This window comes from Convolutriloba macropyga, chromosome 8 (assembly GCF_964194025.1).
Source record: "Convolutriloba macropyga chromosome 8, txConMacr16.3, whole genome shotgun sequence".
Lineage (NCBI taxonomy): Eukaryota > Metazoa > Xenacoelomorpha > Acoela > Convolutidae > Convolutriloba > Convolutriloba macropyga.
The window spans coordinates 44,972,610-44,998,021 of NC_134475.1; the positions used below are offsets into that span (position 1 = coordinate 44,972,610).

A 25,412-nucleotide genomic window follows, 5' to 3' on the forward strand; every position below is an offset into this window, starting at 1 on the left:
ATGTTCAAAAAGGATTTTCATTATGACGTAAACATTCGTTTACTAACAAACACTCAATTATTGCAACTACTATGACGTGGTGTGTGAATTATATCCATAAATACACTTCTCAATCTACAAAATTTTTGCTAACATTATATATTAAACATAAAATTTAAGAGATATAACCATATGTTAGAGTAAGCGGTATTGACGCTAATTACATGCTAACTCCATACCACAGCTGTAGCATGTATTGATTTCCAAATTCAATTCATAAGTTGAAGAAATTTTCAAAAATTGATAAATTATCAAAGAAAAATTTTGAAAAAATGCATTTCAGACGTCAATTTTTAACACTTAATTCAGTAGATGCGCTCTCCAGCTTACACTAGAATCACCTCCCATTTGTTAATTGGGATTCAATTGAAAGAAAAAGAGCATGTTCGTTAAAAAAGAACAAAAAAACTCAAAAAAAATTTTTTTTGACACATGACCACTGACCTTTGACCCAAAAAAAGACGGTTCCAAAAAATACTTGGGATGAAACTGATTGTTCAGTAAGCCTCAGCATACTCTAAAGTACAAAACATCTCATCACACTCGTCAAATTTTACTCATCTGTTATGGAGATAATTAAACCCTAATTAGCGACTAATTAAGGGTTAATTAACCTAATTACTGATTACTAGAAAAAAATTTGAAATTTTTGCAACGATTTTGTAATTGTCATATAATTGTAAATTATTGACTTGATTGACAGAAAAATAAACTTTTTTTCTGTTTATTTTTGAGCAATTTTTTTATATGGGTCCTATGTTTTTTGGCACGGGGAGCATTTTTGCTCATCACACTTAAGAACGTAGAACAACTCTAAACACCCGTAATCGAAAATGCATAAAATAGCGCATTTTAAAATTTGTCTTATTTTTTCAGTTTCTCCAAAAACGTTTTTCGAAAAAAAATGACCAGCAATACTCTGTAGGGTTCCTTATGGTGATATATTTTGGCTCAGGGTTGCAATGGAGAGTTGAAAAGACATCTTTTTTCTCTCATAACTAAAAAATTTTTGAAATAAAGGTAACAGCCAAAACCGACCAATCAGATTGCAGCATTTTGAAATTTTAATTTTCGCTCTCAGAAATTACATTCGTGCTTCAGTTTTGGTGACCTTAGTCATTTCCGAGTTATTTACTTGTTATCAAAGTTCTGTTAGAATTTTAAATTCGTCAAAACTATTAGAAATGCTCTATTCGTGCAACTTCTGTTCCACTACGTTTAGCACACGTGGGAACCGTTCAATACATCAACATAAGTTTCATCCTGTGTACAACTGCTCCCTATGTGTGTTCAATTCACGGAAACAGTCTGAATTGGAGCAGCATATGCGAATTTGCCACTCGAAGTTTACAAATTGCTGCCAATCGTGCTTGATGGGATTCAATGATGCGCACCTGTTTGCGCAGCGTATGGACTCCCTTCACTCGCTGCCCGTATTTGGACCTGAATGCCAACAGAAAGAGGCTACAGCGCAGACAGCCTTCAACGGTGTGTCACAAACTTATGAAATTGTCAATAATACAGCTGACAGAGATCTTGAAAGCTTCATGCTCAATCAAAGATCTGCAAATGCAACGCTAATTGAGCAACGGCTGAGTCAAGGACCACAGAAAGTACAATTTGCGGTAAAAGTACAGTTATTGAAGCTGTATCAAGATGAAAACGCAACCGAAACGGAGGAGCGCATTGACATTTATGCCAACTCTCTCATGACGCCCATTTACGTAGAGGATCTCACAAACAAGTTGTACTGGAGCATGGAGGAGAAAATGATGGCTGTCTTGTCTACGTTTGCTTCATCTGGAAGTGGTTGGGTAGTTGAAAAAATAATCAAACTTGACATCAAATTTGCCCGCTACCGACCAATTCGCGGCTCATCCTATCTTCCCTTACCCCATAAGCTCGCAAACTGTCGCGGATTACTCAATATTCGAAACCACGACGATGCTAATCGTTTCATTTATTGCTTCGTGGCAGCCTATCATACGCATCATGGAATCAGTCTTGATAGAGATGACAGGAACTATCATATTGACAAAACATCCCCAGCAACATATCAGCAAGAGAACATTCACCAACCTGTAGGCGAATTTGAAATGCCAATGGGATTTGAGGAAATGAAAGCCTTTGAAACCCTCAATGATGTGGCAATACGTCTTTGGTTACGATAAAGGACAACTTTACCCTCTACGAGTCTCCTCTTTTGAATCAGATTTTGTTATGGATCTTTTACTTCTTTATGATGCCGACTTTTATCACTATGTTCTCATTACTGACCTTGTGAAAGTCGTTTGCAAATTTAGAGACCTGAAATTCAGATTTGGTTATCGCATTTGTCGTAAAAGTTTCTGGTTGTGTCGTGATGGACTGAAAGCTATAATATTCATACTGAAAATTGTTATCTAAATGCATCTGCAGTTATTCAAATGCCATCACCAGATAAAAATGAATACAAGTTCTCAAATTTTTCAGCTACGTGGTTTGTTCCTCTCGTCATTTATTTTGACTTTGAATCTTTTCTCCTACCCGTCGCTGGATGTGATGCAGCAACTGACCAATCATCAACATGCGTGATTGAAAAGCACGAGCCATGTGGATTTGCTTTGGCAGTTGTTGATCATCACTCGAATGTTCCCTATTTTCGTCATGGGGACAATTCAGAAGATTGTATGGGCAACTTTGTTCGAATGCTGCATTCGTGAGCACTGGACATACATGAACGCAAAAAACAGTTTCCTTTCTATAACGGAAATCGGAGAAGCTTGGACAAAAAGAGCGCTACACACTGTTGGATAAGCAAAGAACCATTTGACAGCGAGCTTGAACCCGAAGAGAGCATAGATTTAGACCATTGTCGTTTTAGTGGCCAATTCTTGGGCTGGGAACAAGAAAAGTGTAATCGAGCGAGACGATATGTCAATTTAACGCCTGTGGTCGGTCATAACATACAAAACTATGACTTACATCATATTTGTCTTGCTCTGAACGACTGTGAGTCTACCACAACAATAAAAGTCATTCCTTCAACAGATGAGAAATACATATCAATGACATCCGGAGTTCTGATTGATACTATTACAACTCAAGAAGGAAGAACACAAAAAATTTACGAGTATTTAAGATTCATCGATTCGTACAAAATGATGAACAGTTCGCTCGAAAAACTTGTAGAAATTTTGCCTGACACACATTTCGATATCATGAAAGCAATGTTCCCCTCGGTTTCCGAATCAAACGCACACATACTCAAACAAAAAGGATATTATCCTTATTCTTATGTATGTGATCGTACAAAGTTTTCTGAGCAATCTCTACCACCCCTTTCAGAATGGCGAAATACATTAGAAGGGGGAAAATTGGCTGTTAATGAAGAAAATTTAGGTCATGCTAACCAAATGTGGAAATTATTGGGGTGCAAAACATTACAAAATTATCATGACGCATACCTTAAACTGGACTGCGCATTATTAGCCTGTGTATGTGAGTTTCACCGTGAACTTAGCTTTCGAACATACAAACTCGACTGCATGCATTTTTACACTCTCCCCAATATGGCAAAAGAAGCGTCACTAAAGATATGCAGGGCAAACATTGAGCTGAAGACAGAACGAGAACATTTGGACATGATTGAACCGGCAATACGAGGAGGAGTAACATCTGTTTACGAGGAGCGTCATTTTGTTGCAAATAATAAGTATTTATCAGATTACCGGCCCTCTGAGGAGTCAACTTTTGCGCTCTGTGTAGACGCACATAATCTCTATAGAGGTTTCATGCAAATGGACATGCTACCAGTGGCGTAATTCGCCTTCAACGTAGAAATTACCCTTAACGAAATCCTCAATACCCCTAACGACGCTTCAGTTGGTTATTTTCTTGAAGTAGACTTAAATTACCCTATCCACTTACACGATGACCACCGAGACTTTCCCCTTGCCCCTACCAAAGAAATTGTTCAAGATGATTGGTTGGGCGAATATCAACTTGAGCTAAAAGAACAACACAGATTACCCAGCTCGAATGTTAAAAAATTGCTTCAAACGCTATTCGACAAAAAGAACTATGTATTGCATTACAAACTGCTCAAATTATACGTTACTCTTGGGTTAATTGTTGCCAAAGTACACCGTGTCCTACAGTTCAAACAAGCGAATTGGTTAGCACCCTATGTAACACTTAACAGTAATAAAAGTCAAGCCGCCAGCAATAAATTCGAAGAGAACTTTTATAAGCTCATGAACAATAAAGTATACGGTAAAAAATGCGAATCGAAACGCAGACGAAGTAAGCTTACCATTGCACGAGATGCTGATAAAGTTCTGAGTTCCATTTCAAAGTTTGAGTTTGATCGGTTCATGATATTCGGAGATAACCTGGCCGCATTGTCCTTCCGCGCTAGAAAGATTTATTGGAATACCCCAAGAATAATTGGAGCAACTCTACTCGATCTGGCCAAGTATCAAATGTACAGTTTCCATTACTTCACAATGCGCGATCATTTTGATTGTCGTTTGTTATATAGTGACACGGATAGTTTACTATATAAAATCCGGAGTACAGATTTTTATAAGGAATTAGCAAGAAAACCCGCTTCAGTTGTTAGTGAAGTCGATTTCTCCATTTATCCGAATGATCACTATTTATACAGTACGGAAAATAAATGGGTAGTCAAGTTCAAGGACGAATTTGCAGGAGATTTTATTACGTAGTTTGTGTATTTAAAGCCGAAACTATACTCAATACTTTCAAAAAGTAAGTATTCTTTGTTTTTTTAAGGCATGTTAGTTCTATCTTTAATTTACAAAGGTTGTTAGTAGGCTCCTGATTGGTATTAGTTTTATTATTATATACATAGGGGTTAGTAAACATTTAAAGACTTGATTAAAGGCTTTTTTTCTCTTTAGGTTGTCGAAAACTTTCGGCTAAAGGAGTAACAAATGCCGCTCAATAACGTCTCCGGCATGATGATTTCTTGAGCACACTGACGACAGGGAACGTTTTTCGCACTGAAAACACACGAATAATGTCCGATCATCATGTATTGGAAAGTGTTACTACCAACAAAATATGCCTTTCAGCGTTCGACAACAAAAGGTTTATTCTCCCCTGCGGAACAAAAACTCCACCCTTTGGACATTATGAGACCGTTGATTGTGGTGTGGATGAAATTCATTGGGGTAGTGATGATATTCAGAGGGATAACGACAGTTACTCAAACTTACTTCTCAGCTCTAGTCCAGAATGGGATAATGACTTTGTAGTGTCCCAAACTTCCTCAACAGCCGCTCTCTCAGTGCCAGACTCCACCACCAGCTCCTGGGTGACTCGCGACCCAGGATTAGTAGTAACTGAGCAGATAACTGAATCTGATATTGATACTGACGATATTGCAGATATTGACGCCAGTTCCAGTGAAAACTCCTCTCCTGACAACCCTTCATAAACTTTGAAGCTGAAGGAGCAGCCAGCAGCGAAGAAGAACCAGCACGCAAAATAAGATGGCGCTAATGCCAATTTAATTGCATGCAATTTTGGTGAAACTACGTGTAGTAATACACAGTGTAAATATTTAATTTGTTTGGAGTGTTTAGTTTGGTTTCAATTCAATCTTTTCTTACAAATCTAACAAACCGGAGAAAGGCGCAAAGGGAAAGGAATAAAAGCGGAAGAAAGCTAGTTTACATATATCACGCACGCACGGCCGTTGTTTTACATGTAGCGCCGCCAAGGATAACCCCCTATTATCACACGTATTATTTCGAAGGATAACCCCCCTATCTTAGTTTCGTATTATCTTACTACTTCCCAGATTTCAAATCAAGTTCTAAGTGCCTTTTTTATTGTGACGTGAACAGAATCTCTGAATCAGTAAACAGGTATAGGTTTCGATTTTATGAAAAGACTTAAAGACCTCATCAGGGAGGTCATTTGTTTACCATAAATATTCTTTTTTTCATGAGTCTTTTATGGTCTTTTCGGCCTAATAATAGTCAAGCTCAGAGCAATTCATCGGTAGAGCATGTTTTTTTCATGACTAGAGCGAGAACCTTCCACTGCCGTAGCACAAAACATGGGAAAAACCATCATGGAAATCTTCACTCAAGGAATTGGAAGAAGAAACTTTCTATATTTTTCTGGCAATATTTTGAAAATAAGTTTTATGGAAAGGATGGTTGTTCATGGTGCATCAACTGCGTTTGCACGCTCTGCACAAACATTAGAAAAAAAACATAAACAAAGCTAGATAAAAAATTAAATTAGATCAAATCTAATCTTTGTACCCATTATTTTTTTCGAATTCATTATTATTTTAAAAGAATTCTGTTGCTTTTGTAAACATGGAATATAATTGATTATTCTGTTTGTCTTCTGTACACACTGAAACAAAACGGAGAAAGACTAAGCGGAATGGCAAAAGAACAATCCAACAAAGGAGAGGGAAGGAAAAATACAAAAATGCTTAAAGACTGGAGAACATTGAATTCTCAAAAAAAGCAGTTATGGAAGCTGGGCTATGTTGCTACAAAACTGAATAATTATAGCCAATCAGTTATGTATATTGAACATAACCGACTATAATGCGGGGTGAAGTCCTCTCAAACGAATGACGAACGGCTGGCTTCATCAGTAGCTAGCAACAGTTAAGGGAGGATAGCTTTAGTTTAAATTGAAATTGGGTCGGGGAGGGGGGCAACATAGGAGGTGGGGTACTAAGGGGATGGGCGCGGTAGATGATGCCTCTAATTTATGTGTCCAAAAGAGTTTTGTTAAGTCCAGTAAGACGAAATGCTCTAGGAGAACTTAAAGCCCTCCCGGGTATTAACTGTTAATCCCATTTTTGAGGACGATAGGTCAAAAGGGTCAAGAAATCGGTTAATAAAAAAGGGCTGGGGAAAGACTGCAGGAGTAATATAATTGAGAGCATTTCATTTGTTTCTGAAATTTATTCTGACTAGAAGTTACTCAGAAAGTTAAGTTCAGAAGAGGAAAGCAATGTTTGCAAGCCTTAATCATAAAGAGCGAATATATTATATGGTGATTTATGGGAAACCCATACCCGATAGACTCAGTGTGCACTGAAACGCTTGAAGATCATTTGTGTTCATGAGGCAGTCTATGGAGGGATTTCCAGTAACATTGACTGTATGGATGGCTTTGCCAAAGAAACCAACTCCAGACCAGAGGACTTCAAGTTCACGTACCGTCATATCAACCGCTGAAATTCAAACATACCAAATGTATCTAATTACCATATATTTTTCATATAAAAATTCGCGCAGGCACCCACACGGGCACGCTTGAAATTTGATAGAGTGCAATAAGTTTATGGGCTTGCTTATTCCGGCTTTGAGGTTCCTCTGAACCCATTATCATTCATTTGAAAGTTCAACTGACTGCCTTAATGGAGTCCTTGCAATCACCTCTCACCATTTATGAAAAAATTTATTTTACGATATTAAGTTTTAATTGAGTTCAAAGTTACTTCGTATGGTGATAATTATTATATGAGGTCCTATAAATTGGACCTTTCGCATTATAACCTGAATGAAAAATGTGTCTACCAATACGTTCGGTATATTTGCGTACTGTGGGAGAGGGTTACGTTGTATTACCACCAAGCTGGTCACGGGAGGTGCAAATATCTGTTTAGTTTGCTTTCGGTGCTGGTTGACGTGTTTGTCAAAAAAACTCAGGTTTAAAAAAAGTTTCACTAATTCTTGTTTTTTCTATCACTAGTAGAGATCTAGACGTATGAAATTGCCCTTATCGAAAAGGCCGTGCTGGATCAAAATTCTATATAAATTCGTCAAGGGAGAGTTTTTGAATCTCGACACAATGGCTTTTGGGCGAATCAAATTGATTCTCGTTACAAACACTAACCAAGACTGGACAATGTTGCTTTCTGAGGAAAAAGAGAAGCCTCAATTAGTGTTGAGTTGACAGAAGCTTTGCCATGACTGAAACTCACTGACCATAGATGGAACTTCCTCCCAAACTCAAGATCTTCAAATGTGACAGTGAATACATTCGATGGATCGTAAACTGTCATTTCGATCACTGAAGGCTCATTCGGAAGATGGACTGGATGAAGATATACTGTGACGTTGTCATTGATCTCGTCGTAGATGTCCCAAGTCACCTCTGCAAGACAAAAAATGTTGAAAAAATAAACTATACCTTTAGTTTAAACAAATTCGCAGTACCCTACCTAAAACTACTCAAGTTCGAGATAGGTTAAAGTTAAAGTAATTTATACCTCACCTAAGTTGAGGTGTCAACGCTTAAAATTGCTTAAAATTTAAGAATTGCGGAGAATGCGCGTGAACATTTGCCAGCATAGCACTTAATGCGGCAGAAGCGGTGAAAATACTTTCATCGTGATATCATGAGTCAATTCACCAGAGAAATATACCAACATTCTTTTGCTGTGAAATTTAGAAAAAAAGTTGCAGTTTTTAATTTTGTAAATACGCTCTCCATTAAGAGCCCTGAATTTGATTGAAAAAAATCTTAGCTTAAGTGACAGGTGGCGAAGTGAAAGAATTGGCTGATGCAGGATGTCACAGTTTGAAACATATAATGAAAGATATGCGTGCTAAAAATTCCACTGAAGACCGCTGAATTTAACCGCTAAAAGCCCCAAATCAAGTAAAAGTTTTATCACCGCAATTTTTACAATGTTTTTCGACGAAACTTTGACCCGGAGAAAATTACATTTCGTAAAGTTCAATGTGAGCCCGTCTGAAATTTATCTGATTTCAAAGTCTGAGTTTTCCCAAGGTGAAGTTGACTGAACAAACAAAGCATTTAAATGTAACGTACTTTAGGTGTACTTTGGTTGAAAAAAATGTTACAATCATCCAAATTTTGTATTATGGAGCATATCTTACTGTGAAAGCTGAGCAGAATTAATTTCCTTGAACTTTTGTTTTATTAAAGGAGCAAATAGAGACGCATGCAGCGCAAAGTTGAGTCTTTATATATCGACAGATTTCGTTCCTAAAGGTAATAACCTGAGGTACGCTTCAACTTAAATTGGATTATTACGTCAGTTCCACAACGAAATCCTGTCTGTATTTGTAATATTCGATGGCTAATCTACTTTGTTAACCGCTAACTCCTGGCGTCAGTTTTGTAAGTAAAGTATGAAATTTTTGTGTTATGACGACATAGTTAGGCTCACCCAATCAACGATGAGACGTACAACGAAAATAGCAGACTATAAATAGAACGGAAACCACAACGCAAGAGAAGAGGAAAACCTAAAGCTGTGGATACTAAATTGATAAAAATTGCGGACTGTCGCAATCTAATTTAATCAGTAAAAAAACTGTGTCTTTTTAACGTGAAACTTATTTTTTATCCAACATCGACGCGATATTGAAAGTTTAAATAACTTGAGATGACGGAAAATAAAGAACCTCTGATATCTAAACAACAGGATGTCGTAAAAATTCATTCTTTTTGACCAGAAGACCTAATTATAAACAATTCGTTGAAAGTAAGAGGCGTTGTAAGATTGATTTTAATTTGTCCAAAAAAAAAATTTCAGTTGCTACGTTTTTTGGTATGGCTCCAGCCACAGTGACTAACAAAGGCCCGTATTTTGATCTTTAGTTCAAGTCTGCTTATGACAAAAAACGAAGTCTGCTCAGTTAATTATGTTCTATTCTAAAAGTGAATGGTCCCTCTTAGCTTTGCTCATAAATATAAACATTGAGCAACCAATAGGATTACGACTTTCCGGTTTTGTATTGCGCCAGTACTTTGAGTTATTAACCAAAACTGAAAATATTGTTTGATTAGTTGCTTAGAATTTATTGTGCAGTTGCTGCAAGTGAATATATTAATCAGAGAAGCTGAACGATTGGTTATTTGGACAACGGTTAAGAAAACAACATTTAAAGCAACGGTAATCTACAGTAGAGTTGATATAAAGTTACAAATGCAAATTGCTCAACTTAGTATCCCGAGAGCTTGGAAGCTGCTAATAACGAACTGTGACGTATAAAACTTTCCTTGTCATTGATAGGAAAGCAGCCGTTACAAATTCATAAATCACGTTAAAATTTATTGTTAAAACTGCAACAATCTCAAAAATGAAACCTCTATGAAATAATATTTACAGTATAAATGGGAGTTCTATGACTACAGCATTAAATTAATCCAAAAAAAGAACGCTACGTCACCGTTACAGCAAACAGGGGCACATAAACAGAATTGGTTAATTCTTCGAGAGATTTGGTGGTTTCTTATTTCTCAGATAACTTAATCATAGTATAAACATCCAAATGTTTGATAAATATCTGATAAGAGTTTTCTTCAAACCTTGCGTTTTCATGACCCGACAAGTTCTGGTTTTTGTTCATTACATTTTCTGGACTAAACCATGCTAAAATAAAACAGCAGATGTAAGGCATTAGATTTGTGTACGGCAGATTTTTTCATAAGACAATTTAGACTTTCCATTTAGCAATTGATCACAAAATTAACCTCTAAGGAAAATGCCCTGAGTTGGAACAATGTACCCTGGTGATTTTAAACATACCCAGCTGCAATTGGCCTTCTCCGGAACAGAAAAAGGTGCAGACTAACCTATAAAGTCCTCGTCATATTGAATAGTTGACAACTGAAAATTTTGAGGTGGGTAAGGTGCAGTCGATCCATCGATAGCCTTTGGAAAACTATACCCGCAGCATGTAGAGAGAGCTGATACCATCAGGGTGTACTTTGCTCCAGCAGTCAAAGTGGACGTCAAGGAAATTTCCCAACCGTTGATGTCCAGAACAATGTTCAGGTTTATGTTTAACTCGCTGTTTGTTATGGTAAAGCTTATAATCTCATTTTCATTTTGATACCATTCGTAGTACACGTACTTCTCATTCTCCCGTGACTAAACACAATTGTAATAGTTAAAGAAACGTCCAATTGAAAGAAACGTGAAAGAAAGCAGATTTATACATTAAGTTACAGGAAAAATGCTTAAACGACAAGAATGAGGAGTTCAAATAGACAGAAAACTGACAGAATTGAACTATATATTTAAAAAAAATTAAGGAAATCTCAACCTCAGGTTATGCTAATTTAAGAAAAAAAATAATGTTTGATTTGTAAATGCATAGCATGTAAAATGTACCGTGTGGTTAATTTAAATTTACAGAAAATGATTTCGCGTAGAAATCCTCTTCATTAGGTTACGTGACTCTGATGAGGCCACTGCGAAAATCCACCATCAATCGAAAACCAAACTTCGTTTCAAGATTTAAAACAGTTTAAAACAAGTTCAATTTCCTTTTAAGCTGTTAATTTTGACAGAGATTTTTGCCTATCACAATTAATTATGCTGGTACCTTATCAACTCAACTATTGAACGGACCACGATTGTATCCATGAAGACAATTCTATGGCATGAGAGATTTGGAATTGAAGTTTGATAATCAGGAAACAGGTGAATGAAAACCTGCAAAAACAAGCTTGATTTCTCGACTGATGATTTGTAATCAGATTTTTCAATATTACAAATCATCAGATTCAAAATCGAAAGATCGAAAGCAATAAACCGGGTACAACGGCTTTGTCTGAATTGTCACGACACCTTTATTACGAGTTTCTCTCAGTAACAAGTTTTGTGTGTAAATTCACTCTTTTTTTTAACCAAATATCACTTTTCCTGGGAGATTTGGATTTGAAGTTTGATAATCAGAAAACAGGTGACTGAAAACCTGCAAAAACAAGCTTGATTTCTCGACTGATGATTTGTAATCTGATTTTTCAATATTACAAATCATCAGATTCAAAATCGAAAGATCGAAAGCAATAAACCGTGTACACGGCTTTGTCTGAATTGTTACGACACTTTTATTACGAATTTCTCTCAGTACCAAAATTTGCGTGTAAAATCACTCTTTTTTAAACCAAATATCACTTTTCCTGAGAGATTTGGAATTGAAATTTGATAATCAGAAAACAGGTGACTGAAAACCTGCAAAAATAAGCTTGATTTCTCGACTGATGATTTGTAATCTGATTTTTCAATATTACAAATCATCAGATTCAAAATCGAAAGATCGAAAGCGATAAACCGTGTACACGGCTTTGTCTGAAATGTTACGACACTTTTATTACGAATTTCTCTCAGTACCAAAATTTGCGTTAAAAATCACTCTTTTTTAACCAAATATCACTTTTCCTGAGAGATTTGGAATTGAAGTTTGATAATCACAAAACAGGTAACTGAAAACCTGCAAAACAAGCTTGATTTCTCGACTGATGGTTTGTAATCTGATTTTTCAATATTACAAATCATCAGATTCAAAATCGAAAGATCGAAAGCAATAAACCGGGTACAACGGCTTTGTCTGAATTGTCACGACACCTTTATTACGAGTTTCTCTCAGTACCAAGTTTTGCGTGTAAATTCACTCTTTTTTTAAAACCAAATATCACTTTTCCTATGTTAATACAATGTGCATGTGAAAAATACTTTCAAACAATTTAAACGAAAATTCAGTTTTAAACTAGAAATTGAAAAAAGAAAAGTGAAAAAAGTGAAGTTTTGCAGCAGATTGATTGCAGCATATTCCCTTATTTTAGTAGTCTTAAAACAGAAAAATCATAAAATTGAGCCGCAAAAGGATTAAAAGGAGTAAATTTTTGTGAACGGCCTTTACAGCCGAGCTTAAGAACGTTTCATATTTATTTGGTCCTGTTTTTCATTTTAAGTGTCGTAATTGCTATGTGGAAACCACTTTACCAAAATTTGAGGGCTTTTCGCCCGCATTGAACCATTACGGGCCTCCACTGGTACCAAAGTTTTGAGTAAATTTACTCGTTTTTATTCCCAGATTTCACTTTTCCTATGTCAAATCATTGTAGGTGTGAAACATACTTTTGAGTTTTAGGGACCAAAATGCCCAGCCCTATATTGAAATTACAGTCAGTGTTTTTCTCATTCAAACTAGAAGTTGAAAATTGAAAACTGCTTGTCAGAGCAAAATTTGTCTGACAGAAGAGCGTTCCGCAAAGAATTGTGCGGTACATTATTTGCAGTATAATCCCTCATTTTAGTAATCTAAAAGCATTAAATCATAAAATTGAGCGATAAAAGGATTAAAAAGAATAAAATTTTGTTAAATGCCCTTACAACTGAACGTAAGTACTTTTAAGGCTCTTAATTGCTTTGAGAAAACCACTTTCTCAAAATTTAAAACGCCTTCCGCCCTCATTGAACGGAAGGTGGCACCTGAAAGCGCCAGCAACTTTCATTATGAGTAGATCTTTTGGTACCGGTAAACGCTCGTAATGCATTATGGCCGTTTTTTATTCTTTTAAATTTCTCAACTCGGTTTTCGCCTAAAAAGAGCTCAAGCAACGTTATCTGCCCAAAATTCCTGCAAAATTCACAAATTTATACCACCAGGAATAGTCTATGAACCTGTGAATTCAGCTAAGTTTTTGGCGCAATTGGCACTTACACATCGAACGCGGAATTGGATAATTTTGTGAAAACTTGAGCTATTACCAAACTGCCAAGATGGAACTTAAAGAGTCGTTTCATTGGGTCACTCGCGTCATCTGCAGTCGGAATAGGAGGTCGAGTGCAAGCTGCGAATGTGTCTGATGTTGTGAGTGGAGACGAGCCAAGACTGTACGCGTGCACATCTATTTGGAAACATGTGGTCGGTGACAGATCCGAGAATTGGACTGAAAATCCCAACCTAAACAGGCCAAGTAAATTGCTCTAATATAATTAAATCATATTGAACTTTAATCAGGTCAAGTACATTCCCTATTAAACAATTTTTTGAGCTCCCATAAGAATTAGTGATCCCTTTTGAGGCGCCAACTATACGAAAGAACTATACAAGTCCATTAACTCCTAGGGAAAGGTTTATTTTTGACTATAACTACGCAGTCGGGGAAATTGAATGATATATTTTAAATGGATGCAAAATCTTTTGGTGTGTTGCGATCATTGCTTTTCTTAGGTCCAGCCAAATTTTGTTCATAATTCAAGCCAGATATTCATTTTACGATTCAAAATAGAACGACATAATTATGTAGTTAAAAATTCTAATAAATAAACACGCATAAGTTGTTTCTATTTCTTTTCAAAAAAATTTGTTTGCAGAAGATGCAGTCAATTATAAGATAAAACCATAAATATATTTGTTGAACCGACCTGAAATCCAGTGCAGTCTGAGTCTGTACTTCATTTCCCTGAAGATCATGCAAAATACAGTCAACTGAAGATCCAACTCCAGACTCAAATGTCACACTGAGTGTTATTGAGGTGCTGTTGGCATCCACAACTGGATTTGTCATTCTGGACACGTAAGTGCTTTGGGTAATTGTGAACACATCGCTGAGAAACCCCATAGCTGTCTTAGTCTGGGCGTAGATTGAGTATTCTGCCCCGGCTGTCAATGGGTTGCTGGATCCCCCGATTGTGTACTTGCCAGATCTCATTGTAGTCACACACGGACACCCGGCGTTGGCAGGCATTGTTATCCACACTAGCTCCTAAATTGGTCAATAGTCAAAATGTCAAAAATGATGACGTTCCAAAAGACATAGTGCTGACTGATAAAGATAAATCTTGGTCTAAAAGACGAGAAAAACAAAACAAAATTTTGCTGTCAACATCCGAGACCAGTTGTCGACGCCATTTCAGTGCATTTTTTTGTAACAAATACGCTAATTGCACCGAAATTATTTGGGAAATAAACTACATGCGCTAAAATAAGCTAAACATGCAGAAAATTTCTCGAAAAGTTTTGCTCAAACATCTTAATTAATACTGTGTTAAAGGCACTGAAACTGTGCAAAAAATGTACAGACATTTTAGTTCGTTTCTTGCTTAATTTGAAATCATTTCAGCGCTTTTATTTCTCTCAAAATGTTTGAAATTAAATTTCATCAAGTGAATTATAACTGTCAGCGGTCAAATTAGTAATAGCCCCCCAAAAAAGCGGTTCGAGATTGTGTTCACTGGTTCTGAACGCATTTCGTACATATGTTCAGCGCATTATTGTGTAAGGTTTTCCAGCTGAATTTCAACGTAATTCTTTGTCAAATTTCAAGAAATTCTCGACCCCGGTAAGTATTTTAGGATGATTCGTTAACCAATTCGTGATGCCAGACCAAATTGTTATCTGATTCTACATCATCTTGGGAAGTTTCCCAGCGCACACTTGGGAAGTTTCAGATCAAATTTAAAAAGTCTGGAAAAATATTGCTTTGAAATATAATGAAATTGATCGAGTTTGGAATTCAAATTTTCACTTAAATCAACTGAAAGTCTCAAAAATAGTTGGCTACTGCTTCGAATTTATCAGAGCCTCAAAATTTTTAGATGACTGATGGCTCAATAGGAAAACGATGTGACAGCTTCGTTTGTTTCCGATTGCTCATGGTAGGTAATCATAAATTCGGTTTTCAAATAGTAGGTAGAAATGAAGCATTCTTGATGTAAATAGATGGGACTTATCTTGTCTGATCATTCCCAAATAATTTAGACAGAAATGAACGTGGATGTTTTATTCTCCAGAGAAGAAAGAAAAGATATATGGTAAAAACATACAGTAATAATTTGTCCCGTGAACTATTCAAATTTTACAATTTATGCAAGCTTTCAGCTTTTGAATGATGGAAAAGAAATTGTGAGCATATCCGGTCGCATATTTATTCTACCAAAACCGCAATTTGCTGTTTTTCAATTAAAATCTGGGCAGATAAATAAATACTTTGAATTGATGCCAACATGAATTGATCATAAATTCTAATCATTGAGACGAAAATTTTCAGAACTACTGCTCCAAAATTTAGGTATCCTCACAACTGTTTCTTTCTCTGCGTTTCCTCTGCACTCTGACATGACATTTGTTGGTAGACATTGGGCCGCAATTATTATTTCAACAATAAGTTTAATGATAACTCACAACATATTATGTTTTATTCGAAAAATATTGTCTAGAAACGCTAATCATGATTAAATCATTTTGAGATTTACTCCCTTTGTAAATACGAAAATTATTCAGCCTTAAATCTTAATTGACAACTAACTACCCCGCCTACATATCCGAGCCATTAGACTATTCAGCTCCAAACAATTACTTCGAAATCTTTCCAATAAACATACTTGATTAAGTAACGCAAGAAGTCAACGTGCGTATTTGACGGATATAAAAGCTAGAAAAGATTAAACTAACCTTTCTGATAATTAATTCAGCTAAAAAATTTGCTGCTTTGAGCATAATCAAAATTTTATACTCCAGATTATCTGTTGATTTTTATGCTGTACATTTAGTGAAAAGTTAGATAGGAAAATCTCCACAAATGAAACATAGGCAACAATTGATCTAAAATTCAAATAGCTTTGCCCATATTCGACAATTTTGATATTATTTTCAACTGTTAAATTGGAATCGAGATAAATTTATTGATAGTGCTTGTTTTGCAAAGGCCTTTTTTAGTTTTGTACAAAATTTTAGCCAATTGTCCATTTTTGTACAAAACGCAGCTCTGTTCCATAAGAATTCAAGGTTCATTAATTATCTTGCAAAAAATTACTTGCAAGATAATCAAGGAACCTGGAATTCTTTTATAACAGCGATGCATTTTTACAAATAAAAAATTGACTGAAATTTTGTAAAAAAAAACAGGCAAAAAAGGGAAGTCAATATCTTTTGACGGGTAATTAACTGCACTGATAAGGACTGCACTGATAAATACCATGGTTGGCAATTTGAAAGTACAATTTATCAATAAATTAATACGATTTGTAATCATTGAAGTCTGTCTATCAGAAATGAACTTAAGTAAGTGATTGATGATTCCGAAAAAATGAAATGCTTCTTCTTTTGTGGAATTTGTTATGTCGTATTCAAAATTCTCAGCTACTATTTTTTGAGATAAAACGTTTGTTGACTTTTTTTGTTGAAAGAAAATGTTTCGAAGCTCACTAGTCTGATGTGGTTGAGATAGCCCTTTAATTCTTTAAGAAGTTATCACTCAAAAAATTAGCAAATAATGATGTCCTTTAGGTATAACAAAAATAGGGCAACATCTAACTTTAACTTTTTCGTTCCCTTTTTATGCCTTTTTTCTCTGTATTTGAGTAGTTCACCCAGGATGAAGTCCGCGACCCAAGACAGGCATTGGCCAGACTCACTATACCCAAAGATATGTATTGGCCAGACCAAACAGATTTTGACCACCATTGGCCAGACTGAAAAGAATTTGTCTAGACCGTTGTCCAGACCATCGGCCAGACCGTTGCTCAGATTGATTATGAGTAATTTGTAGTTGATTTCGAACAGACTGAAATAGCGGTATTAACCAGACCTAACAGACCAAATTATGGGTATCAGACAGACAGATCAGACCGAAATATGGGTATTGCCCAGACCGAACCGACAGAAGTATGGGTATTGACCAGACCGAACAGACCAAAATTGCCATTGACCAGACGGAAGGCCCGAAACAAATTTTTTCCAGATCAATGGGATGGGTCGCACCGGACCCCCATGTCCACAACCCAAGTCGGTCTGGTCAATGCCTGTCTGGGGTCGCGGACTTCATCCTGGGCAGTTTTCTTTTTCGATCTATTTTCCTTTCCTCGAATGACATTCTTACTCGGGCTTTTGATCAAATTGAACCCTGATTATGCGGATTTTGATTCACACCGATGCTTTACCCCTCCCCTGACCCAATTTCGCTTCCGTTTCTATTTGTCTATATTATTTACGCACCAGTCCTGTCAATCTGCCGAAAACATGAACAATCGAAGTTCTAATATATCGTTTGGAATAAACACTCGATCAAATTAGCGATAAAATAGTCGAATTATGAAATTTATTGTTAACATTTACCGAAGAAAAAACAAACCGAAAAAATGCCAATTATTGAGTAGTCAACCACAATGCTGTCTAACGTCACTTTTCTCAGGGTCGCGTTTTCTCTGATGGGAGATGGATAAGTGTGGAACAAAATGCCACTAATTGTCCGCGAGAGTGGGTTCGAACCCCTGCCATTCAGTGTGAATGTGAGGTCATAGGACTCACCAGGGGTAGTTGGCAGAAAGAGTTTATTTGTCAGTCTGAAACAAGATGAACCAAGAAGTCAACTGAATCCCAACCCCCTGAAAAAAAATCATTTTTTTTCAAAATCACCCGGAATGAACCTTCTTTGGGAATCGTACAAACAACATTTAAGGATCCAAATACGACATGCAAAATTCTTAATATGATCTTGCGATGATCAGTATGAGTCCTTTTAAGGCTACTAGAACCGGATATAACCTTTCAAATGATTATTAGGAACCAAGAACGTGAACTAATGAGGTAATATTGTAGAGCCAGCCTGATAAGAGGTGGGACTAGCAAGCAAATCTTTTACGTGCTGCGATAAAGCTGCAAGAGCTTTATCGCAGCACGTAAAAGATTTGCTTGCTAGTCCCACCTCTTATCAGGCTGGCTCTACAATATTACCTCATTAGTTCACGTTTTTGGTTCCTAATAATCATTTGAAAGGTTATATCCGGTTCTAGTGAAAGATTATATCCAGTATGTAAATTTCGCTTATATTGCATTGGGGTGGAACAGACCGTTATGGGAACCATAACTAATATGGCATTCGTAATTCCGTCTTCAACATACATTTCTAGATGTTTTTGCCAATAGTGGGATCTGCCATCAAGATCTGAAGACGTATCGAAAATACTTTCTTTTGTATCAATAAAACGATAGCAACGAAATGAAAATTAGATTTTCATACTTTAATCTCGTGTTTTTTTTGCTTGATTACAACGCATAGTAGTTCTCGTTTAAAAACTGAAGATACTTGTTACTCTTAAAATTTTTCTGGATATTTCAGGTTTCGCTTCCTTTTTTGGCGATGTTGATGTTGTATTTTTGGCGATGATGAAACTGCAAAATATCAAAAAGCGTGTTGACTCCCAGTTATTATTTGTTATTATTTGATCACGCCATGAGCTGCTAAAACCGCCATTTTAAAAAATAACAATATTGAAATGCTTAGACAATAATAAAGACATATCTCTCTGGTTTTTCTAAAGTCGATCTTATTGATCGAACAATACTAAAATTATGAAGGGAAATCAACCGCTCCGCTATTCACGTTGACTTGAACTCGTTTATCTTCAGAACATAATTTTTCGAAAATGATATGAAAATTATCATTACTTTTACGCAACTGCAAAAGAGCTGCAGTCCACATGCAAAAATGGTACCTTTTGCAGGAAAATGCTTAGCCGTTATGTTTCATTTTTTGAATTGTGTTTAGGCAAGATAGAGCTGAGGTCAATTTCCTAGGCAGTATGAGATCAGTAACAAGCATATAAACATTCGTTTTTTGCATAAAGTTCATCGAAAAAAAAACTTAAAGTGGCCTATTCGTTAAAACCTTTTCATAAGGGTTAGAATAAATATCTAAAATATTTTCAGAGTAATGTTTACTTTTAAATGAAGTTGCTATACATTTTCCTTAAAATGATGATAAAAATAAAAACGAATTAATAAGCGATTCTTAAGTTCTATAAATCAACTACTATTCGTTTTCCGGAAACACTTGATTTATTAAGAATTTTCGGTCCTAGTGTTTCTTATCAATACTCAGAAATACCCAGAAAGACATTCAATTTAAAGATAAGACTATCAATTTTTTGATAAGTTGTGGGATGACGCAAACGAGAAGGCACGGCAAGCAGTTGTTGCAATGTATGGTGCAGAAAATCACATGGTGACATGATTTAGTGTGTTGAGAAATTTGTTTACTGATGGACTGAAACAGTTTACCTGTAGGCTCTGCGTTTGCGTTGTCTGTTTCGTATATTGAAAAAAAACTGTATCATCACAATCGGATTCGTTATCCGATAAATTATACTATAAGAATTCCAAATTAAAATGCAAATTAATCTAAACAAGGGGACTTTTCCTTATGTGCCAGTTCTGCGGACTCAAACTTTTACATCTCGAAAACTATTCGGAATTGGAGGCCAGTACCTCAATTGCGGCCTGCTTCTTTCTTCTGTTATATTTGACTTGTTAGTAAGTGAAACTCGGATTTACTTATCCGAAATGCATTTTTGATATCAAAATAAAGTTATATCTAAACAAGAACGATATCCGGATAAATAATGACAGCATATTTTGGAAGTATGTCGCATTCTTTTTTAAAAAAGTAAATAAATTTTAAACCCGTAGACAGTGTTTAAGAAACATTTTAATTGCTACAGAAAATTGATAATGAAGTAAGGAAAAAACATGACAGTGAATAAACTTTAATTTAAAAGAGGCCAAAGACGGCTGGGAAACAGCTAGGATGCGCAACCCAGTGGCTCAAAAGAAACTATTTTGGAAGAAAATGCTCAGAAAAAAAACATATTATGTCAAAATAAAATAAAAGCGTTGAAAAAGCTATAGATCTGAAAAATTGAAAAAATCTAATTATTCCAGGCGAGGGTAAATATTGAAATAAATTTCACGGTCGTGAACCCTAGTTAAAGTTGAGGCTATTTCTTTTCATTGGTCCAGCCAAACTCTTTGCATGGGTCGAGTAAAGTTCTTTTCATTGGCTTTGTGGTTCAGGCAGTGTCTTTTCATTTCTATTGTGGGTCGAGCACGGTCTTTTTAGGGGTCGAGCAAAAATTTTTTTCACAAGTCCCCTTTTAAGCGAAATCGGGTTCCTTTTAAATTAGTTTTCTGCATTTGCACATACAGGAGCAGCACCTGTGCAAGACTAAATAGCATAGCGCCAATCAGTAAACAATTGGAAAGTGCCAAAAAAGACTTTAAGCCATTCTTAACATAAAGCAGTTATTGCAGTTGGACTTTATTGCCACAATAGTTGGTTGATTGAAACTAGGTAGTTTCATTGTAGTCGTCCTCTTCCCAAGAGCCATAATGAAAATGTGGCTTTAATTTTTTTTGTTTTCAATTTTATAAACTATCACTTTTATACAAAACGGATGCATTTTTTGATAGATTGTTGGTTCTTTAAATAGCAAAATATGACAGAGCATGCTTGTTGTCTACGTTATAAGCAATAGTTTGCAAAAAAATTGCACATAAAATATACATTGTTCAGGGACAATATTCATTGTTTAGCTAAAGGCTACGGCTGCTTTTTTTCAGGTCCAGCAGTTTCAAGAATATCAAGTCCCAGAAAAACTCTTTTCAAACTAAAAATCTTTCGAGGACAATCTTTTCATGCACTACATAGTTCGAGGGTGGTCTTTAATAATTCCAGGTCTATACGGACTTAAGCTATGCAATTGATTAAAGTATTTATACAGATTTGAGCAATAAGAACACCGTAAATGAGCTGTAAGGTTATATGTATATGCAAAAAATGTGAAAATTTTCTGATTTTCTACTTCGGCTAAATTCTGCATCACATCTGAGAATATCTTCACTACCCTTGAGCTGTGGTGTTGTGGATAGGGAGTTTATTGTTGGGGCTTCCCTGTGCCTTTTTTTTCAAAAACTTTAGACCTGTTACCGGTACAGAATGTTACAACTAAGCTTAGAGTAATGTTTTGTTCTCATCGTAGAGATTGGAGTAACAAATTTTAAGAAAAACAACATATCTGAGACTTTCGCGCAATCACAAAAATCAAAAAATCTTGTTTAATTCATTGAGACTACTCTTTTACAAATTTCATCAAAAAACGACTGATCAGAAACTAATGTCATTCTTCCTTAGCTGTTGATTGGTGTTTTCAACGATCCTTTTGATACTTGATGTTGCTTGATCAACTTTTATAGAATAGAGTAGCAAACAAAAACATCATAAGAGTGGCTAACATAAGAACCTTTTGTCAACTTTTAACAGTGTAGACGGAAATTATTTTGGCATCGGAAAAACCTCAGAAGTAAAGCGAATTCGGGAAAATTGATGAACAATACATTTTTTTATTTAAAGAACATTATTTGTCAGACAGAATTTTGATGTTTTTGGACTTTACATGTCTGAATTCCATACTCTAGTCTAGACCTGAAAAATTGAAAAACTCTAATAATTCCAGGCGAGGGTAAATATTGAAATAAATTGCCCGGTCGTGAACCCTAGTTACAGTTGAGACTAGACCTTTTAATAAAATGTCCAGCCAAATTCTTTGCATGGGTCGAGTAAAATTTTTTTCATTGGCATTGTGGGTTAAGCAGGGTCATTTCATTTTTATAGTCTTCGAGCATGGTCTTTTTAGAAGTCGAGTGGAAATTATTCCCAAAAGTACTTTTTAAGCGAAATTGGGTTTCTTTTAAATTTGTTTTCTGCATATGCACAAGCAGGAGCAGCACTTGTGCAAGACTAAATAGTATAGCACAAATAAAAACCAATTGCAAAGTGCCAAAAAAGACTTTTAGCCATTCTTAACATATAGCAGTTATTGCAGTTGGACTTTATTGCCACAATAATTGGTTGAATGAAACTAGATAGTTTCATTGTAGTCGTCTTCTTCCCAATAGCCATGAACAAATTGTGGCTTTAATCTATTTTGTTTTCAATTTTATAAACTACCGTTTTTATACTAAACGGACGCTTTTTTTGATAGATCGTTGGATCTTTAAATCGCAAAATATGACAGAGCATGCTTGCTGTCTAGGTTATAAGCAAAAGTTTGCAAAAAAATATCACATAAAATATACATTGTTCAAGGACAAGTTTCATTGTTTAGCCAAAGTCTAAGGCTGCTTTTTTTTCAGTTCCAGCGAATCTCAAGAATATCAGGTTCGAGAAAAATTCTTTTCAAAGTAAAAATCTGTCTAGGACAATCTTTTCATGCCTTATATAGTTCGAGGGTGGTTTTTTAATAATTCCAGGTCTAGACGGGGTTAAGCTATACATTTGATTACAGTATTTATTCAAATTTGAGCAATAAGAACACCGTAAATGAGCTGTAAAGTTATATGTATAAGCAAAAAAATGTGGAAATTTTCAGATATTCTACTTCAGCTAAAATCTGCACCACCTCTGAGAATATCCTCACTACCATTGAGCTGTTGTGTGGTGGATAGGGAGTTTATCACTGGGCCTTCCCTGTGACTTTTTATTCAAAAATATTACACGTGTTACAGGGACAAAATATACAACTAAGATTAGAGTAATGTTTTGTTCTTATCGTAACGATTGGATTAACAATTTATAAGAAAAGCAACATATCTGAGACTTTCGCGTATTCACAAAAATCAAAAAATCGTGTTTAATTCTTTGCGACTACGCTTTTACAAATTTCATCAAAAAACGACTGATCAGAAACTAATATCATTCTTCGTTAACTGTTGATTGGTGTTTTCAACAATCTTTATGATGTTTGATGCAGCTTGATCAACGTTTATAGAATAGAGTGGCAAACAAAAACATAATAAGAGATGTTAGCATAAGAACTTTTTCTCAACTTTTAACGGTGTGGACAGAAATTAGTTTGGCATCGGAAAAACTATCTGTGAGACAGAATTTTGATGCTTTCGGATTTCACATGTGTGAGCTAGAACGCAAACCTTTTGCCGTTGACATATCACATGGTTAATGAGCACATAGCGAAGCGTGGGTTAAGGAACATGTCAAATCCGGGACCCAGGCGGTAAAACCATAAACTGTATGGGGTGTCTTCTTCAACTCAGCAAAAAAGTTGAAACTAATTATAAGAAAAAATATAGAACTTTACGTTTAAGATTAAGTCCATGAACTAACTTTTCTATAAAACTAGTACAACTCACCCTTTTCTCAAGTTAATGTCTTCAACCACAAATTGAATAGAAAAATTTCAGTCGTCATGTTATGTGTTTCCCAATTTGTTTCGTGTTTTGAGACTGTTGATCTTTTCCATTAATTAGAAAAATACCATTTCAATTTATACAAAAATACAATTTGGTACTTCATAAAGCATGCGCTACCACAAGGATAAATCTGGGGCCAATTCTGTTCTGGATATGAAGGCAGTATAATCCATTGATTTACAGAAAAATAACACACACTTATTTGCAATTGTTACATCCATCTACTCTTCACTAAAAGCGAGAGACCCATAAAAATGATCATGTTACTGATGACATCAGCGAATGTTGACGAAAAAAGGGTAAATTTGACGAGGAAGCTCTTAGAGGAATGAGTTTTCATTGATGACATAATTTTGGTCTCAAATTAAGAGATTTTATTTTGTCAAGAGTTTTTTCAAAATATTAAGCCCTGAGGAACTTCATGTCTCCATCAACACTACAAATTGCTGGCAAAGATGTTGAGAAGGTAAAATAAGATTCAGTTGAATGTTTTTTGAGACAATTACTATAAGTCGAAAGTATTTGGAAAAACGACAAACAAAAAAATGTGCAGAAAAAAATTAAGAAAAGTGCCCTAGCTGAGAAGAGCGAACTAAAAGCAGGAAAAAATTGTAAGATATATTTGGTATGTTTGGCTTTAAACGCAAGAAAGATTGAATGTCGGCGTTTTCGGACACAAGACAGATTCTGTGTGATCGGTATTTAAGCGTAGGACATCGTCGGTATGTTCGATTCTAAACATAAAAAATTGCTGTTTTTTTATTGGAAAATTTGATTTTCTGTTTATAATTCAGTAAAGCGCTATGATAGAGTGTGTTTTGTAGTAATTTGATAGATTGTGTTGTAGCGTGTGTTTTGTGGCAAACGTACTACTTAGAGAAAAATTCTGGAAGATTATCAAAATTATTGAAAATTCTTCCTTAGCTCGTTCACAAAAGTAACTTAACGAATACAAATTTCTGTGCTGTTTTTGAATCCAAAAGTGTAACACAACTGTTGACTTTGAGGAGAATCATGTTGACTAACTCACATTCACTTAGTTGTGACAAACTTTCTTGTAGTTTACAAGCGAGGTTTTTGGATTACGTTTTTTGGTTACGTTTGAAAACCGAACATGCTTTTTTGTTCGGTCTGCTGGACTAATCTGCGTTAAAAGTTCAGGGTGATTCTCTCAAGAATATCTAATCTTTCTGAGGTTTTTAAAAACGACGATACCGAAGATCTATAAAATTAAAAAAAAACGACGATACGGAATCTGTTTTACGTTTAGAAAAACGATACCGAATCACTCTCATGTTAAAACCGAACCAAAAACGATGACACCGACCAAAAAATAGTAGGAATTTTTTTAGTTTTCGGCTAGAAAATCGAAGATACTAACGTTTTTTTATGTTTCAAAGCCAAAAAATTCTCAACTGGGATTGTTTCATATTTTAACAATGGCAAGCAGGGCTAAACAGAAGAAACTTGATTAAAATGATCCGAATATCCTCGAGTAGAGAATCACTCAACCTCGAGCTCAGCTCCCTATAAAATCACTACTTTTTTAACATTCAGAACAGAGCAATGACA

At 35.6% G+C, this 25,412-nt stretch overlaps 1 protein-coding gene across 1 annotated transcript in view; it reads right to left on the bottom strand.

The window, feature by feature from the left end:
- LOC142345071 (uncharacterized) overlaps positions 1-25,412 on the bottom strand; it is a 98,112-nt gene that overhangs the window by 64,402 nt on the left and 8,298 nt on the right. The window contains exons 3-8 of the mRNA XM_075397154.1: positions 17,929-18,139; positions 14,222-14,562; positions 13,562-13,757; positions 10,636-10,933; positions 7,921-8,181; positions 7,097-7,255 (exon numbers count right to left, since the gene is read on the bottom strand). Coding sequence (XP_075253269.1) covers positions 7,097-7,255; positions 7,921-8,181; positions 10,636-10,933; positions 13,562-13,757; positions 14,222-14,562; positions 17,929-18,139 — 1,466 coding nt within the window. The remainder of the gene's footprint in view (positions 1-7,096; positions 7,256-7,920; positions 8,182-10,635; positions 10,934-13,561; positions 13,758-14,221; positions 14,563-17,928; positions 18,140-25,412) is intronic.